Source organism: Somniosus microcephalus, chromosome 31 (genome assembly GCF_052327205.1).
Source record: "Somniosus microcephalus isolate GS21.2 chromosome 31, FLI_Smic_1.0, whole genome shotgun sequence".
Classification (NCBI taxonomy): Eukaryota; Metazoa; Chordata; class Chondrichthyes; order Squaliformes; family Somniosidae; genus Somniosus; species Somniosus microcephalus.
Genome location: NC_141017.1, coordinates 31738425 through 31752513, shown reverse-complemented (window position 1 = coordinate 31752513; position 14089 = coordinate 31738425). Strand labels below are relative to the sequence as shown.

The window sequence follows — 14089 nt, the reverse complement described above, 5'->3', positions numbered from 1 at the left end:
TACGTTACTGTTTTTTTTTCTTTCATGGCACATCTGGGGTTTAATATGGTAGAACGATTCAAGACACTTCATAGGAGCGATTATCATAGAAACATAGAAGATAGGAGCAGGAGTAGGCCATTCGGCCCCTCGAGCCCGCTCCACCATTTAATGAGATCATGGCTGATCATCCAAATTCAGTACCCTGTCCCTGCTTTCTCCCCATATCCCTTGATCCCTTTAGCCTTAAGAAATATATCTAACTCCTTCTTGAATATATTTAATGAATTGGCCTCAACTGCCTTCTGTGGTAGAGAATTCCACAGGTTCACCACTCTCTGGGTGAAGAAATTCCTCCTCATCTCTGTCCTAAATGGCTTACCCCTTATCCTTAGACTGCGACCCCTGGTTCTGGACTGCCCCGCCATCGGGAACATCCTTCCTGCATCTAGCCTGTCTAGTCCTGTTAGAATTTTGTAAGTTTCAATGAGATCCCCTCTCTTCTAAACTCCAGCGAATATAAGCCCAATTGACCCAATCTCTCCTCATACGTCATTCCTGTCATCCCAGCTATCAGTCTGGTGAATCTTCGCTGCACTCCCTCCACGGCAAGAACATCCTTCCTCAGATAAGGCGACCAAAACTGCACACAATACTCAAGGTGTGGTCTCACCAAGGCCCTGTACAACTGCAGCAAGACATCCTTGCTCCTGTACTCGAATCCTCTCGCTATGAAGGCCATCATACCATTTGCCTTCTTAACCGCCTGCTGCACCTGCATGCTTACCTTCAGCGACTGGTGCACAAGGACACCCAGGTCTCGTTGCACTTCCCCTTCTCCCAATCTATTGCCATTCAGATAATAATCTGCCTTCCTGTTTTTGCCACCAAAGTAGATAACCTCGCATTTATCCACATTATACTGCACCTACCCAATCACCCAACCTGTCCAAATCATACTGGAGTTTCTCGGCATCCTCCTCACGGCACACACGCCCACCCAGCTTTGTGTCGTCTGCAAATTTGGAGATATCCAAACAAAACTGAGCCACCTAAGGAAATATTAGGGCAGATGACCAAAAGCTTGGGCAAAGAGGTAGGTTTTAGTGAGCGTCTTAAAGGAGGAGAGAGAGACGGAGAGGTTTAGGGAGGGAATTCCAGAGCTTGGGGCCTCGGCAGCTGACGGCACGGCCACCAATGGCGGAGCGATGAAAATCGGGGATGCGCAAGAGGCCAGAATTGGAGGAGCGTAGAGATGTTGGAGGGGGCGAGGGTCGTGGAGGGATTTGAAAACAAGGACGAGACGAGAATTTTAAAATCGAGGCGTTGCCGGACCGGGAGCCAATGTAGGTCGGCGAGCACGGGGGGGGGAGTGCGGCGATGATGGGTGAACGGGACTTGGTGCGAGTTGGGACACGGGGCAGCTGAGTTTTGAATGAGCTCAAGTTTACGGTGGGTGTAAGGTGGGAGGCCGGCCCAGGAGAGCGTTGGAATAATTTCTCCGCCGCTCAGTAGTGCGTTGCTCAGAACCTTTGTTAATGGATCTCGTCACCGTTGCGGAATATGCTTCGGTTAAATCGGTGGGGAAGCGGGGGGGGGGGAGACGTGAGACTTTGTCAATACACGTTCACCACTCTAGTCCGCTTTCTACCTTTTTTAAGCAGGGTTTGAGTTCTTCGAGGCGAGTGCCAAGGAAAACGTTAACGTGAAGCAGGTGTTCGAGCGCCTGGTCGATATCATCTGCGTCAAGATGTCCGAGAGCCTCGATGTGGACCCCACGCTGATCAGCAACAGCAAGAATTCATCCCTTGCTGAGAAGCCCCAGCCACAGCAAAGCAGCTGTCCATGCTAGGAACCCTGACATCTGACCTCTTACTCTTCGAAATCATCCACCACAGAGGACACCAAGGCAGCCTGCTAAGAATGGATTTGGGGGAAGGGGGTGAAATTCGGCTTCAAAAATGTATTTAAGATTCAGGGTTCACACTTGTCAAAATATATATATATTTCGTTTTTATTCAGGATTCGGCCAAACATTTCTACGTGTGGCTCTCAGGTGCTGAACGCCACTGACCCATCCAATTGAGGAGTTACTTTCTTTCAGCACCCGCCCGCACGGGGTCCAAGGCAGTTATTGTTCAGTCACCGAGCTGACACTGGGAAGTGGCAATTAACCGATTAAAACCGTCCGCGTTCTGCACGGACGTTGGCAGCTGGTGTCTTAACACCTGCACCAGGTGCCCTGTGCCCACCATGGTTGGGAGGGATGCTTCCAAATTGGGGAAAACTGGGAAATTGGGTCTCCAAGTAGGGCTAACGAATAATTAAAACAACAAATAAAAGTGGCCCCGGGTTTGGACCTTTTCTGTTTGGAGATGAGTTGAAGACTGGCGCAGGCATTAACCAGCGAGATAGTCTCGGAATGGGAATGAGAATACCACTTCCTAGTGTCTAGACTGCTTGTTGGTAATCAATAGCTCAAATGCATGAGCAGAGATTGCACAGTGAAAGCCCACCGCCCACTCCCTCCCTCCCTCTTTCCCCATACTGCGGATGAATGATCCAATGGGAAGGAAACCTACAACTTTGAGTCTTCTGCCAGTCCTGGCATTAGTGCAGAGACTAATGTGGAGCACGAACGCCAATTTTGGAATCATATTTCTACGTGCATGCTGCCATTCCTCCGCCATTATGCCTATAAATGAATTGAAAAGGGAATGTTTTCCGCATTAGTGAACCAGTGTTTTATTCGCTGATGTCTGTGCAACGTGGTTTTGACTCACTTGGTGGGAGTACAGCCCCACCTTGGCAGGACCCTCTGTGGATGTGCTTCATGTTTCTGACTCCTGGCTGCTACATGTTGGTACCGGTCTCTCGCTGGCTTTTCCCGGTGCTCCTTCATGTTTGTGTTCTTTTGTTGAAGGTTGTCCCAGCAGGCGTCGTGACTGGTCAGCATGAAGTCTGCAGGCACGGTATATTCTTTCTGATTGTAAGAACAGCAAAGGCAACGTGTCCCTTTGGGTGGAATTATGGTTACAGCGAATATACAGCGCGGAAACAGGCCATTCGGCCCCACTGGTCCGTGCCGGTGTTTATGCTCCACACGAGCCTCCTCCCACCCCTCTTCATCTCGCCCTATCAACATATCCTTTTATTCCCTTCTCCCTCATGCGCTAATCTAGCTTCCCTTTAAAGGTATTTATACTATTCGCCTCAACCACTCCCTGTGGTAGCGAGTTCCACATTCTCACCACTCTCTGGGTAAAGAAGTGTCTCCCGAGTTCCCTATTGGATTTATTAGTGACTGTCTTATATTGATGGCCCCGAGTTCTAGTCTCACCTGCAGGTGGAAACGCTTTCTCTACATCTACCCTATCAAACCCCTTTCAAAATCTGAACGACCTCTATCAGGTCACCCCTCAGTCTTCTCTTTTCCAGAGAAAAGAACCCCAGCCTGTTCAGTCTTTCCTGATAGGTATCACCTCTTAGTTGTGGCATCATCCTTGTAAATCTTTTATGCACCTTCTCCAGTGCCTCCTATATCCTTTTCATAATATAGAGACCAGAACTGCGCACAGTGCTCCAAGTGTGATCTGACCAAGGTTCTATACAAGGTTAACATAGTATTTTAAAAGAATTCTAAATATTCTTTATGCAGTTTCTAAATTAAATGGAGTGGCCTGGTAGTGTTTGGTGGTGAGAGTGTTTGAAGTCCACCCAGAGGGCTGGAATTGCCAAGCTAGCTTTAAATGTTATGATTCCTCCATGGATGTGTTTTCCTAGTTCTTGGCCGGGCTGCGAGAACACTCTGCTTTTGAGAGGGATGTGTGTCAGGAGGACAAACAGACTAACTAAGGAGACGTGGTTCCACACAGCGGCACATGTCCTGTCAACTGGCATCGGGGTGGTCTTCAGGACAACCTAGGGCAAAGTCTTTGTGGTCCAGGTTGCTCCAGACTCCCAGTTGAGAAAGTGCTATCGAGAGGTTGAAAGCGGACATCCTTTCACCCAAGTCCAAGGCTTGGGGACGAGGTTTGAGTTCCGATTTGCTGGTGATGGCATCGCCACATCAGAAGTCGGGATAATCTGGGTACAGTTCACCCAAAATTCAGACTGGCCCAAAACTAGAGAGGAACGAAATGGGTGCGAATAATTTTTTTTCCTTCTCTTTTTCAAAGGTTTTAATGGTACAGGAAACTTTCGTTTAACCGGAGGTTAAATGTCCGGAAAGCTCTATCTACCGGCAAAATTCAGGAGCCGTTTCCTATAAGTTATTTTACTTCTCGTTGCTTTTTTTTTCCAGTCAGGCTCTGCAAGGTCCAGCTGAAGCTGTTGCTTAGCTACAGAGACGCTTTTAAGCTGCGGCCGACTGTTTTGAAGCTGTTGCTAAGCAACAGGGTTTGTTGATTCACACGGAGCTCAGAAGCTCCGTATGTTTTAACATTAGCGCTGGTTTCTACGGCAGTTTTGATGGTACGGCACCAACTCGGTCCCGTCAGTGCCGGATACCAGAAAGTTTCCTGTATTTGGTGTTGGTTTTAATGGAGTTTGTTTGTGCACGCCAGCAGGATGTCCCTTTGCTTGTTCCTTGACCCTGAGGTGCACTTTGAACCCAAACAGTAGCAGACGTTAGTAATCTCCGTTGCCCGCTGCCAGTAGGTACTTGTTCACAGTCGTGACTTTTAGAAGATAATCCAGTCTGGAGTTGTTGCTTTCTGATTGATCAGTGGTGCTTTCATAGTTCTGACTGCCAGTATTACAGTGTGCAATTCAGGTCAGTGACTGTGGCCTGAGGGGCTGATTAACACTAAAAGAAAGAAAGACTTGCATTTCTATAGCACCTTTCATGACCTCAGGACGTCCCAAAGCGCTTTGAAGTGTAGTCACTGTTGTAATGTGGGACAGTGACTACACTGAGCGCAGAATGGAATATCCCAAATATAATTACTCATTACTGGGGGGCGCGCATGTGCAGAAATTTAAAGGGACTGTGCATGACAAAGACAATTTAGAGGGAAGCTTGTTGGGGAGTAAGGGGAGGGGGAGAGGACAGTAGTCTAATAGCAACCTCAGTGTGACAGTTCATCTGTAAATGGACAAAATAGCAGGGTAGCCAATCTACACCATCAAGTTTATTTTTGAATTGGCTGGCTCTATTGTATTTGGCTCGAAGATATTTGGTGTCTTTTTGTTACCACTGCCATTGTGATTGGGGAGGTTTCCCATTGCAGTTCTGCTCATCCGTTAAGATGTAGCCTTAACAGAAAGCGCAGAAAGGGGAGCGAGTTGAGGCTTCCTCTCTGCTGGGAATGGTACATGAAGTAGGGAAAAGCATAAATTTGTCCTCTTCCGCCTTCACTTTTCCCTATTTTACTGCATCACAGTGAAAGACTGAAACATACATAACTGTTCGATGGAACGTTGAGCTCTACGTCTTTAGGATTTGATTTTTTTGTAATTAGTATTATTGGAAGAGGGAGTGTTTTCGGACTTTTTGATGACTTTATTTGGTCTGTGGATGTGGGTGACCCTGGGATTTTCTTGCCCAACCCTAGTTGCCCTTTGCGAAGGTGGTGGTGGGCCTGCCCCTTGTACCGCTTCAATCCTTGCGTTGATGGTGCTCGCATAACGGTGTTGGGCGATAGCGAATTCCAGGATACTGACCCAGGAAGCAATGGAGATGTTTGTCTAGATCAGGATGGCGTGTGACTTGGAGGGGAACCTGGAGGTGGTGGTGTTCCCACGACATTGCTGCTCTTGCCCCTCTCAGTGGTAGAGGTCGGGGGGAGGAGGAGGGTGATGCTGTTGGAGTAACCTTGGTGAGTTGCTGTAGATTGTCCACACTGCAGCCACAGTGTGCCGATGGCGGAGCGGGTAGATGTTTGGTCCAGTGACAGAGGGACCGATCAAATGAACTGCTGCGTGCTAGATGGTTTTTCTTAATATTCAGTTCCTGGAATGTGGGCGTCGCTGGCAAGGTCGGCATTTATTGCCCATCCCTAATTGCCCTCGAGAAGGTGGTGGTGAGCCGCCTTCTTGAACCGCTGCAGTCCATGCGGTGAAGGTGCTCCCACAGTGCTGTTAGGGAGGGAGTTCCAGGATTTTGACCCAGCGACGATGAAGGAACGGCCGATATACGTCCAAGTCGGGATGGTGTGTGACTTGTCGGGGAACTTGGGGGTGATTTAAGTGTTGAGTTTTGAGTGTTGTTGCAGCTGCTCACGCTTGCTGATGTGCACCACTATTCCACTTGGCCAGTGTATATCAGAATGAACCAGAGTAAGCAGTTTTGGTAACAACAGAGGGTTTTTGGGGTGGTGAGTGACATGAATCAGTCATTCATGAAAGAAAGACTTATGAAATAATAGGAAGTCACACAACACCAGGTTATAGTCCAACAGCTTTATTTGAAATCACAAGCTTTCGGAGCGCTGCTCCTTCATCAGGTGACATAGAAGATAGGAGCAGGAGTCGGCCATTCGGTCCCTCGAGCCTACTCCGGCATTCAATGCGATCATGGCTGATCATCCAGATTCAGTACCCTGCCCCTGCTTTCTCCCCACATCCCTTGATCCCTTTAGCCTTAAGAAATATATCTAACTCCTTCTTGAATATATTTAATGAATTGGCCTCAACTGCCTTCTGTGGTAGAGAATTCCACAGGTTCACCACTCTCTGGGTGAAGAAATTCCTCCTCATCTTTGTCCTAAATGGCTTACCCCTTATCTTTAGACTGTGACCCTACATGAGCCTATTTTACCTAACCCCATCAGCATATCCCTCTATTCCTTTCTCCCTCATGTGCTTATTGAGCTTCTTCTTAAATGCATCTATACTATTCGCCTCAACCACTCCCTGCGGTAGCGAGTTCCACATTCTCACCACTCTCTGGGTGAAGACACTTCTCCTGAATTCCCTATTGGATTTATTAGTGACTTGTCTTAGATATATACAAAAGCAAAATACTGCGGATGCTGGAAATCTGAAATAAAAACAGAAAATGCAGGAAATACTCAGCAGGTCAGACGGCATCTGTGGAGAGAGAAACCGAGTTAACGTTTCAGGTCATCGACTGTTTCAGGTTATCTCTGTTTCTCTCTCCACAGATGCTGCCTGACCTGCTGAGTATTTCCAGCATTTTCTGTTTTTATATCTCATATTTATGACCTCGTTTTTGTACAGTTTCCATATCTGTGCCTTATGCTTTCACTGACCCAGAGGGAAACTTTTGGAGGGAGCTGCAACCCAGAGCATTAAAAATGGGAAAATTAAGTGACCAATGGGAATCAAAGAAGTCCAGGTGCAGTGGACTAGGAAAAAAAAAACGAATCCCCAGGTTTTGCGCTCAAAGTCACGCCTTGCTGAAATTTCTCTTCTCTTTCAGCTGCCACTGATGCCCGGGGTGCGGGACGTGCCGGGACGAACCACCCTGTTGCCTTGCTGTGCTGTTTTTTTTCTGCCTGGTTTACATTCATAGACATAGAAGATAGGAGCAGGAGTAGGCCATTTGGCCCCTCGAGCCTGTTCCGCCATTTAATGAGATCATGGCTGATCATCCAAATTCAGTACCCTGTGATGTAAGAAAACTACTAGGCACTTGGTCTAAGCGTTAAACAAAGCTTTAATCAACTGTTTTACAACATGAAGGTCTAGTTGTGTCCTTCACTAGTTCCTGTTAAAGAATGTCCTGAGCAAGCTGGGCCCATGCCCGAGTATTTGTACTCTCCCTGGACAGCGCCACCAGCAGGCCGCCCAGTATTATTACATAAGTCATTTCCACATGAATGACAAGATTCATGTCACCCTGTCCCTGCTTTCTCCCCATATCCCTTGATCCCTTTAGCCATAGAGCCATTCATGCAACCAAAGGCCATTCTGTGGCCAGAACTTGCTCAAGTCTTGTGAGGTGCAAGCGAACATTGCTTCCAAGTACTAATTATTTTTTTTAAATGTAAATTAATTCTGGTCCTGACTTCAGCTGCTGGTAATCCTCACACCGAAACCAAATGTGTTTCAGGGAAGTAACCGGTTAATCCTCCTGCATTCAAATGATGGGTGGCTGCTGAGGTGAGGCCAGTGATGGACACCTTTAAATACCACCTCCATATTATTATTCTTTCTTTGCTTCCCAGCACCCCATGCCAGTAGTGTCCTTAGTGCCTGAAACTGAGTGATGGTTGCAGCAGGGAAGGGTCAGTGCTCCTGTATCTTCAGCAGATTAGCACCTGGATGGACAACAACATGATCTGCGTGCAAGCTGCATTTGGGAAGTTTGCTTTCGATGGGTCCCGTTAATGATTCTTTTTTAAGTTTGCGAATTTGACACTATTTTCCATACAGGCGCAGTTATTTGCATGCCTTGCTAATGACGATTTGCATTTACATAGTGCCTTTAACATAATAAAATGACCCAAGGTCCCTCACGTCTGAGTAATCGGACCGAGTGATGAAAGAAGCATTGGGAGGGGTGACTGAATACAGGGCTTGAAAAGACTTGAGGAGGCGTTTTCAAGGTGGAGAGAGAAGTAGCAAGAGGGCAAGGGCGAAGGTTTAGGAAGGAGCGATTAACAAGCTAGCAGACAAGGATGCTCACTCTGATGGGGGGCTCTCTCTGGTGGGGGGCTCTCTCTGATGGGGGGCTCTCTCTGATGGGGGGCTCTCTCTGATGGGGGGCTCTCTGATGGGGGGCTCTCTCTGATGGGGGGCTCTCTCTGATGGGGGGCTCTCTCTGATGGGGGGGCCCTCTCTGATGGGGGGGCCCTCTCTGATGGGGGGGCTCTCTCTGATGGGGGGCTCTCTCTGATGGGGGGGCTCTCTCTGATGGGGGGATCTCTCTGATGGGGGGCTCTCTCTGATGGGGGGCTCTCTCTGATGGGGGGGCTCTCTCTGATGGGGGGCTCTCTCTGATGGGGGGGCTCTCTCTGATGGGGGGGCTCTCTCTGATGGGGGGCTCTCTCTGATGGGGGGGCTCTCTCTGATGGGGGGCTCTCTCTGATGGGGGGGCTCTCTCTGATGGGGGGGCTCTCTCTGATGGGGGGCTCTCTCTGATGGGGGGGCTCTCTCTGATGGGGGGGCTCTCTCTGATGGGGGGCTCTCTCTGATGGGGGGCTCTCTCTGATGGGGGGGCTCTCTCTGATGGGGGGGCTCTCTCTGATGGGGGGCTCTCTCTGATGGGGGGCTCTCTCTGATGGGGGGCTCTCTCTGATGGGGGGGCTCTCTCTGATGGGGGGGCTCTCTCTGATGGGGGGCTCTCTCTGATGGGGGGGCTCTCTCTGATGGGGGGCTCTCTCTGATGGGGGGCTCTCTCTGATGGGGGGCTCGCTCTGATGGGGGGCTCGCTCTGATGGGGGGCTCTCTCTGATGGGGGGGCTCTCTCTGATGGGGGGCTCTCTGATGAGCAGCCTGTGAGCTGTGGCCAGGGGGAGCCGGGAGTGTGGAAAGAGGATTGCTTTGTCTGGAAGCAGCGTTAACTATGAACGATATTCCTCGGAATTTTGGGTCATAGTAGCTGACTGACACTCGGTGGCTTCTGACCAGCAAATGATGGGGAACTGCCACCCCCCCCCTTCGAGCTATAGTGTCTCGGAGGGGTGACATGGGCCCGGCTTTTGAGGCAGGCGTGTGTTTTCCGCAGCGCTGGCAAGTCGGCCGATCTTTGCCGGCCGGCGAGTCTTGCTCCTGCCGTTCCTTTTCCCGGCGGTGTTGGGATGCCGGGATTAAAACAGGGCGGTTGAGCGCGGGGATGCGGCAGAGTCCTTGCTGGGACCATTGGCCATCTTCACGTTATCTGTGTGTGTGTGTGTGTGTGTGTGTGTGTGTATACGTTAGGAGATGTTCCCCTTGAAGGGACAGAAAGGGCCGGCACAAGCATGATGGGCTGAATGGCCTCCTTCTGTGCTGTCTCATTCTCCGAGATCCAGATGAGGCATTTTCTTACACTAAGTTGCGCAGATGAAATTTTTCACTCCACGGTGTACCGTCTAGTTCGGTGGCTGAAACGGGCGCCCCCGCCATATTTGGGGGTAGGTTGTGTCATGCGGTGCCAAACGCCTGGCTCTCCTCTTCAAACCCCCCCCCCCCCCCACTTTCCGCTCACCCCACTCTGCCTGCGCTCTGCACTGAGCGCACCTCTCAATCGCCCTATTATTATTTGGAACATCCCAGACATCGAGCCCAGGAACCCAACACAAGACCACCGAAATCGGCAACATCGCCCCCTTCAGCAATCCTACAGTAAAACAGCCTCTGCCAATCGTGTCGACCTGAACTGCCCCTGTCAGCTCATTGCCCCTCGGCATGCACGGTGTCCAACATCCCTGCTCCATTTACAAAAATTGTTAGTTATTACAGGGCTACGGTAGCATTGTGGTTATGTTACTGGGCTCGTAAACCAGACTGCTTGGACTAATGTTCCAGCGACACATAGTTCAAATCCTGCCGCTGGGGAATTTAAATTCAGTTAATTAAATAAATGTGGAATTAAAAAGCTAGTGTCAGTAATCATAGAAGTTTACAGCCATTCAGCCCATCATGTCCGTGCCGGCCGACAAAGAGCTATCCCACTCTCCAGCTCTTGGTCCGTAGCCCTGTAGGTTACGGCACTTCAAGTGCATATCCAAGTACTTTTTAAATGTGATGAGGGTTTCTGCCTCTACCACCCTTTCAGGCAGTGAGTTTCAGACCCCCACCACCCTCTGGGTGAAAAAATTTCTCCTCAAATCCCCTCTAAACTTCCGACCAATTACTTTAAATTGATGGCCCCTGGTTATTGACCCCTCTGCTAAGGGAAATAGGTCCTTCCTATCCACTCCATCTAGGCCCCTGGTGACCATGAAGCTACTGGATTGTCGTAAAAACCCATCTGGTTCACTAATGTCCTTTAGGGAAGGAAATCTACCGTCCTTACCCGGTCTGGCCTGTTTGTGTGACTTCAGAACCACAGCAATGTGGTTGACTCTTAACTGGTCGATGGCCTAGCAGTCCACTTATTCAAGAAGGCGGCTCAACACCGCCTTCTCGAGGGCAATCAGAGATGGGCAATAAATTCTGGCCCGTGAATGAATAACTTAAAAAAAAAAATTACAAAAATATTAGCCACAAAACCAAATGGTCCAGCAGTGAGGATAAATCGGGAATTAAATCTCCGTAGTGCGCTAATCTTTATAGACTTGTACTGACGAACTTCGCTCTCACAGTTTATGACCTCGGCAGAAGAGCTCAGTTTGAAGGAATGGGCTGTCGCACTGCCCAGTGTGTTTTTTTTTAAAGATATGGGGCATGTGACAGTGATAGAATCTGGGGACTCTGGGGTTAGGGCAGGTGATGGTCTAAACTGCAAGAGGGAATCTCCAGAGTTGATCATCAAAGCCCCAGGGTGCGACTAGTGTCTCTAACTTGCCACTTGGTGTATATAGGCAGAAGTTAGCAAAATTCTCGACAGAAAATGTGGAAATTCTCGGCGGGTCAGGCAGCATCTGCGGAGAGAGAAACAGAGTTAACGATTCGGCACCTGAGACGGTGACTCTGTTTCTCTCTCTCCACGGATGCTTTTTGTAGCCAAATTATCGAATTTTTTCAAAATGTTGGAAAACGACCCGAAATCAGTTTTCCGTTGCGGAAGGGCTGAAGACTGCCGGGGCGGTCTGTTGGATGATGTAGGACCTGGCGTGAAATTGGGTTTCTGAAATGGGACCCCTGACAATATCAAGCTACAGGAAACTCTTTTGTTATCCGGCACCGACGGGACCGGCGTGGTGCCGGTTGATCAAAAAGTCCGGATTACAGAGAGGTATACTTACTAAGGTACGAGAGCCCCGTACACGGCCACAGATCCAGGCGTCCCTGTTGCATGGCAACAGGTGCAGGAACCCCGGTTACACGGCCACAGATCCAGGAACCCCGGTTACACGGCCACTAATATGAAGTAAAACTTACCTGAACCTACTCCTGCATTTTGCCGGTTAAGAAAGATTTCCGGTTATTTAGGTGCCGGTAAAAAGAGAGTTTCCTGTATTGTGGATTGGTGACTTTACACTACATTACATGGGGGGGACAGAACCAGATCCACATTTACATTCCCTCATCTGTAAGAGGCGACTGGCAAAGGCGATCTTAGTAAAAGCAGGAATTGGTCCTGAGCAACACATGAGGGAAACTTTTAAAGCAGATTTTCTTTGCATGGACCTGTATTGTATGTATAGGAGTTATAAATTATATATCTATTGAACCAAGTTCCACAAGAGTATTTCCATGTTGCCTGGGAATAATATTTTGGGGTTTTTTTGTGCCAGATTTGGGAGGGGAGGAAGTCTGCAAATGGAGGATAAAAAGACACTATGAACGTTGGCCTTTCTGTCTTGTCTTGTACGTGTACTTTTTGTCCCCCCAGAAGTAGCCATCTTGTTTGTGTTGCACATTTTCTGTGTGTTTAACGTTGGAAAAATTCATTCAAAAAATAAAGATTAATATTCAAATAGCAACACTCTGGGTTTGTTTCTCAGTTGTTCACACTTCGTTCCACTTGTGCAATGAGTGAGACTTGAGAGAGAAAGAGGATAAAGAGAGAGAGAGAGATGTGCATTTATATGGCGCATTTCACGACCTTGGGACCTCCCAAAGCGCTTCACAGTCAACGAGGTACTTTTTGAATAGTTGTCACTGTTGTAATCCAAAAGACGGCACCTCCGTAGAGTGTCAGTGTAGAGTTCGTGCTCCAGTCTCTGGAGTGGGGCTTAAACCCACAACCTCCTGACTCGGGAGGCGAGAGTGCTGCCCACTGAGCCACGGCTGACGCGAGCATCAAACTCGATTGCAACGTTCCCCCATCGTAGAAAAGCCTGCCGAGACTTGGTCCAGTCTCGCAGACAAAGAATGGACACTTGGGCGAGATACTTCAGGGCAGCCAGGACCTAGGGAATGGTGCCCAACATCATCCGCGCCTTCAGGAGAGGCCGGGGAAGAAAAAGACAGCCTTGCATTTCTATAGCGCCTTTCACAACCACCGGACGTCCCAAAGCGCTTCAGAGTCAATGAAGTACTTTTTGAAGTGTAGTCACTGTTGTAATGTAGGAAACGTGGCAGCCAATTTGCGCACAGCAAGCTCCCACAAACAGCAACGTGACAATGACCAGATAATCTGTTTTAGTGATGTTGGTTGAGGCATAGATATTGGCCAGGTCAATACGAGGCTGGTCAGCCTTCTGGTAGTGGAGCTCGCTGCTGTAATCTTAAACCCAAGCGCTTTCCCTGTACCTTTCGACTATTCTTCTTCATGCTCATCTAATTCCCACTTAAATGTCCTGATTGACTTTGCTTTAAGAGCGTCACAAAGTGAAGCATTCCCTGGCCTAACACCTCCATATGTGGAAAAACGTCCTCCTAATTTCCCTCATTCCATTAATGAAAGATGGAACTGTGTGCGATACTCCCTCCTCCACCCCAGGCCATAGCTGCTTCCCGAGCCGGTTGTACCCCAGCCATTTAAAACCTGGTCGCCCCACCCCCACATCCCCCACTTCCTCACATATCCACGGGTCGCAGCTGGCATCGCCCCCCCCCCCCCCCCCACACCCCAATACTGGGCCTCGGGCCTCACCATTCAGGCTCGGGGATCGTTCCCTGCGGCCCCCAGAAATGGTCTAGCCCTGGATTTCTGGGCCCGTGTCTGTGGATAACGGGTGAGAGCAGGATCAGGCTGTGCCTAGGGTCACGTGGAGAACGGCCCTTTGGTCGAGGGATCGGAAGCCCGCCATTACCTGCAGAGCGGAACCTTAGCAAGAATCAGTGTTTTCAGTAGGGTGGGGGGAGGGGGGAGGTGAAGAGAAAATTGGTCGGGGGTGGGGGAGTGAAAGTGACTCATTTGGCTTTTAAGATTAAACCTAAGAGCTCCTGCTAGCTCAGATTGTGACACAGTTCCTGCGATGAATCATTCTGTACTGTGTCACTCACCCTCTCTTTAGGCCGTCAACTCAAGCGATGTGTCATGTGCTAAGACCAACGAGGTCTTACTCATTAGAAACACAGAAGATAGGAGCAGGAGTAGGCCATTCGGCCCCTCGAGCCTGCTCCGCCATTCAATGAGATCATGGCTGATCATCCAAATTCAGTACCC

At 49.2% G+C, this 14089-nt stretch overlaps 1 protein-coding gene across 2 annotated transcripts in view; it reads left to right on the top strand.

The window, feature by feature from the left end:
• Window positions 1-1996, top strand: part of rab3da (RAB3D, member RAS oncogene family, a) — a 59927-nt gene extending 57931 nt beyond the window's left edge. For both annotated transcript variants that reach the window (XM_085971738.1, XM_085971737.1), the window contains exon 5: window positions 1644-1996. In XM_085971738.1, the coding sequence (XP_085827864.1) occupies window positions 1644-1831 (188 nt within the window). In that variant the 3' untranslated portion in view covers window positions 1832-1996. The remainder of the gene's footprint in view (window positions 1-1643) is intronic.
• Window positions 1997-14089: the final 12093 nt, after the last annotated feature.